General features: G+C 49.5%; 1 protein-coding gene across 3 annotated transcripts in view; it reads right to left on the bottom strand.

Annotated features, from left to right (window-relative positions):
- Positions 1–275: 275 nt before the first annotated feature.
- Positions 276–5,000, bottom strand: part of satb2 (SATB homeobox 2) — a 52,928-nt gene continuing 48,203 nt past the window's right edge. For 2 of the 3 annotated variants that reach the window (XM_083921222.1, XM_083921224.1), the window contains exons 13-14: positions 3,117–3,317; positions 276–2,522 (exon numbers count right to left, since the gene is read on the bottom strand). In XM_083921222.1, the coding sequence (XP_083777348.1) occupies positions 2,037–2,522; positions 3,117–3,317 (687 nt within the window). In that variant the 3' untranslated portion in view covers positions 276–2,036. The remainder of the gene's footprint in view (positions 2,523–3,116; positions 3,318–5,000) is intronic. The other variant, XM_083921223.1, reaches the window with a different exon arrangement.

Raw genomic sequence — 5,000 nt, 5'->3', positions numbered from 1 at the left:
GATGAAAAGTCGCAAATCTACGAGAAAAAAGTTGCAGATTAATAAGAAAAAGTTGCAGATTAATGAGAAAAAGTTGCAGATTTATGAGAAAAAGTCGCAGATTTATGAGATTAAAAGTCGCAAATCTGCCCGAAAAAAGTCGCAGATTAATGAGAAAAAGTCGCAGATTTATGAGATTAAAAGTCGCAAATCTACGAGAAAAAAGTCGCAGATTAATGAGAAAAAGTTGCAGATTTATGAGATTAAAAGTCGCAGATTTATGAGAAAAGGTCGCAGATTTATGAGAAAAAGTCGCATATTAATGAGATTAAAAGTCGCAAATCTACAAGAAAAAGTCGCAGATTCATGAGAAAAAGTTGCAGATTTATGAGATTAAAAGTCGCAGATTTATGAGAAAAAGTCGCAGATTCATGAGATTAAAAGTCGCAAATCTACAATAAAAACGTTGGAATGTTGGAATGTCGTTTAACAGGGAATGTAAAACAAAACACTATGTTTTTTACTTTATTTCTCCTAAATTTGCTACTTTTAATCTCATAAATCTGCAACTTGTGTGCGACTTTCTTCTCCAAATATTACCCCCCGTCCCCCGGGTCCGTATCTATCTTATTATTCTTTTACGCTCGGCTCTGATACGCTGTCGTACTTTACACTATTTCTCTCTGTACACAATTTATTTTGGGAAACAACTACAAAAAAAAAGAGTCATAATAAAACCCAATAACACTCAGTAACTGCTTCTTTTCCTCGTCTTCCACCCTCCACTCCTCCTCCTCCTCCTCTTCCTCCTCTTCTTCTTCTTCTTCTTCTTCTTCTTCCTCCTCTTCTTCTTCTTCCTCTTCTTCCTCCTCCTCTTCTTCTCCTCCTCCTCTCGGGGCCGAGCGCTCTCAGTGTCTCTCGTTTCCCAAACCACCGCCCAGTTTCTGGAAACCAATATTTAAAACCATGGAAATAAAAACTAAGAATAACACGCGATGACAGCAATTCTAACCATAATAACAACAATAATAACAATAATGATAATAATAATCATGGATAAAGATAGCAATAAATAGGGTTGGTGAAGTTTAAGTGCGGGGAGGTGTGGTGAAACACAAGACCGTGGGCGCCAATTAGAGCGAGGGAAGGGGGGAGAGAGTGAGATGGCGAGAGTGGACTACCGCACATAAAGTGACTGATTGTTTGGTTGCTGAATCTCCGCTCCGTCCTTCCTGTTCTGGACATTTTTCCTCTCGCCACACATACGTGGGGGCGGCGCCAGGAAGGGTTCAGAGTAGCCTCCAGTGTCCCTCCACGCCACATCCTCTTGATGTCAGTCCACCGTTCCTCCTGCCAAGCTGTCCACTGTCATTTTTTGTGTGTTTTTTGTATAAAACGTTCGGTGAGTCTCGAGAGGAGAGACGGAGGGAGGGACTCCACAAAACACCAGCGTCTTTGTGAACGGTTAAGTGCTCGATGGAAGTGTGAGGCGGGGGCAGGTCGTGGTCGTCGGATGAACGGCGTTCTCAGGCAGGAAACAGCATTAGCTACATCGGTGTGCGTCCTGAGGATTTATAGGATTGTAGAGGTCTCGGAACGACCCGGGATCAGGTCTATAAATGTCACTCAGCGGGGCAAAGTCAGCCGAGTACGTAGGGAGGAGGTCTTCTGTGACTGTGCTCAGACTGTGGAGAGGAGGAGGAGCGGGAACCATCCGCGGTGCAACCCCTCGGCCTCGGAGTGTCTTTTCCGGCTGATCAGGAGAAAGTGGAGATGACGTCTTGTGATTGTAGGTCGGAGCCATGAGCAGCAGTAGATCAGCTGTTAATGAGTGGGTTATTGAAATGTTCTGGGGGGAACTTTCTTTCACAGTTACTCAACCGCTGCCGCGTTGCAGCTCTTTGCAAACCTTTGCTGAGGTAATTTCACTGCAGGTGTTCACTGTTCAGGGTTTTACAGTGTTTCAGCCTGATGCTTTCTTCACGTCCATCTTTTCTTTGTCTTGCTCTCTCTCTCCCTCCCTCTCTCTCTGTCCTCCCCTCTCCGTGTGTCAGTCTCTACCTCTGGTAGTCAGTCTGCTCTCTGGGACTGGATGAGGAGCTCCCGGGGCCCAGAGGACCACCAGGCCTGCCGTGCCCCTGGTCCTTTCCTTCCTCCTGAGTCCCTGAGGACGCATGGCTGGAGTTGGAGCCGGAGGAGGCCGGCTGCTGGTTCATCCCCCCCGTGCTCCCTCCGTTCCCGTCTGTGGTCGGGTAGATGTCCTCCGTTCCGTCCTCGCTGGACTCCAGGTCCTCTGAACCCGAAAGAAGCTCTTCTTCTTTGTACTCGCTGACATCCACACCCCCGCTGGCGGCGGCTCCCTCGCTCAGCTCCTTGAGGCGCCCGTGGTGCTTGACGTGGTAGCGCTGGTTCTGGAAGAACTTGATAATGGTGTGTTTGGGCAGGTCGAGCTGTGCTGACAGGGTGTGGATGGCTTCCTGGTCTGGGTACAGGCCCACATCCTGGATGAAGCTCTGCAGGATCCCCAAGGCCTCCAGAGAAATCTAGAAGACAAGACACTGAGGTTAAAACCAGATCCCACAATCTATAACTAAGACTTTGGTGGTCCTGAGAGAGATGGTCTTTTTGGGCGCGGATCAGGAGATAGCGTTGGGCGTTGCTGGTTGCCAGGGTTGTCTGTTGTTGGGTGCAGCTACTGCAGGCTGGGACTGGGTGAAATGGAGTTTGCCAATCCTGCAGATAAATCAGGAGATTGACCCGGTAGTTGTAATTCCACCATTTGGCCACTTTGCTTCATGGCCCTTTGCACTTCTTGGAGGCGTGGTCGCCCCCCTTCCCCGCATTGAACACTTGGTGGACAAACGACTGTCAGTTATCAGTTTCCTCTCAACGACACACCCTTCTACAACTGTAATGCCTGCAGCTGATTGGATGAACGCTTTCACTCGTGTGCCGCTCGTTTGGAAAGTCTCTATGTTCGGAAACATGTTCAGTTCAATACTTTACATGAGAAAGAAGCTGAATCTGTCTACGTTTGAGATCATCGCGGTTAGTTTCAAAGAGTTTCAGGAGTTTTAAGAATGAACACTGAACGTGAAGCGTGGGAAAAACCCAAAGAGAAGAATCAAACACTGCACCTTAGTGCGCGACCGTGGCTTCTTGTTGCTCCCGGCGCCGCAGACGGCTCCAGGGGGACCGCCTCCAGCAACTCCCACATTCTGCGACCGGTCCTCGTTCACTGGCGCTGATAACTGCTCCTCACGCATCGGAGACAGGCGGTGCTCCTTCATCGGGGGCGGTGGCGGCCTGTGGAGCGCCTGGCGAGAAAGACAAAAGAGCTGATTGATTAACGGGGCACAGTGACCCCTGATCGAGACTGCACCAGGAATTCATCTGGACCACCGGGGCCACATTTATTAAACTGTGCGTAGAATCTTTCCCTAAACATTGCGTTCGCACAAAACCACAAGTGTGCTGCAGAATCTTTCCTTTATAAATACAGATACATTCACACCTGCAGTGTCATCCCCCGTCTTCCTCCCTCTGTCTTTTATAAATGCAGCTCATGAACGTGGACGCCGTCTTAATGAGGACGTTACAGTGACTGAAATGAGGGAAATGACTCAGAGGAAGGAAATGGAGCTTTACGGAGTCGCCCCTTTGCACAAAACTTTTCACAACTTGGTCCAAACGGACACACCTGCCGACGTCTGCCGTTGTAAACTTGATCATTAATTCAAACTGCATCTCTTCTGTTGTTCAATCCTATACTAGTTCAGCTTATCCACAGCGACAGCTCGGCTTCATACGGTGAGAGATACATCTATTTTAGAGTTAATGTGTGTGTTTTTCTGCTGACTCAGCTTTATTTCATGGTGTTTCCATCGAGTGTCGCTGATTCCTGAGTCAGGAAAACTTTTCTAGAGCTCTGCTCACGGGTGATGGTTGGGGCAGGAATACGCACGCTTCTCCGCAAATCATTTTTCTGTAAATAACGTTTGCCACCGCACACTTCTGCCCGTCTACGCGTGGTTTCTGTGCACGGTGAGCTTTAGAAGTGAGGCCCCAGGACTCTTAATGTGTGCGTTTGTCATTGGACCCAAATGGTGCAGAGTTCCAACATCTGGCTGTGACGACGTATCACACATTGGGACTATTTCCTGAGTGTAATCTGCAGCTGGCGGCGCCCTGAATGATGCAACACGCGCTCTGAAACCAGCAGGAACCTGTTCCCCTCCTCCAGCACACAGTAGCCAGAGCCGCACAGGGTGAGAACAAGTGTTTCACAGCTCAGAGAGCGTCACGGGCCATTAACCCGCTCCAAGGCCGGCCTTCAACCCGCCCTGTGTCCAGTAAACCTTTGACCTAATGTGTGTGAGATTAGCTCCAGTGAAACGCCAACCGCCAACCGCCAACCGCCTGTCAGCCAGGAAGTGTCTTATTGACAAAGCGATGACACCTCATCACTATTTAACTCGACGCCTGAGAGCGTGGCGAGGACAAAGAACCGTAATGCTTCTGGGGCCGGGCTTGGATCAGGGTTTCTAACAGACGCCGCGGCTCTGGTTTTTAATAGAGGAGGAAAAAAACCACTTCTACTAAATGAAACCGCTTAAATGTGTTAAATGAACATCGTTGCGTCGTGTGTGTTTTCTGAAAAACAGCACAGAAAGTCAACGTTTTGTTTTACGCAACTTGTCGGGGGAACGCCTCAGGATCCCCCAGTTAGAGCTGGTTAATGTGGCCCGGGAAAGGGACGTTTGGGGTCCCTGCTGGAGCTGCAGCCCCCGAGACCTGATCCAGGATCAGAGGCTGGAGCTGCTGCCCCTGAGACCTGATCCAGGATCAGAGGCTGGAGCTGCTGCCCCTGAGACCTGATCCAGGATCAGAGGCTGGAGCTGCTGCACCTGAGACCTGATCCAGGATCAGAGGCTGGAGCTGCTGCCCCTGAGACCTGATCAAGGATCAGAGGCTGAAGATGAGATGAACTTGTTGCGGCTCACGGGGGCAGGGACCTGGGG

This window comes from Echiichthys vipera (assembly GCF_963691815.1).
Source record: "Echiichthys vipera genome assembly, chromosome: 10".
Taxonomy (NCBI): Eukaryota; Metazoa; Chordata; class Actinopteri; order Perciformes; family Trachinidae; genus Echiichthys; species Echiichthys vipera.
The sequence above is the reverse complement of the archived record's forward strand: the minus strand, read 5'-3'. Positions and strand labels throughout refer to the sequence as shown.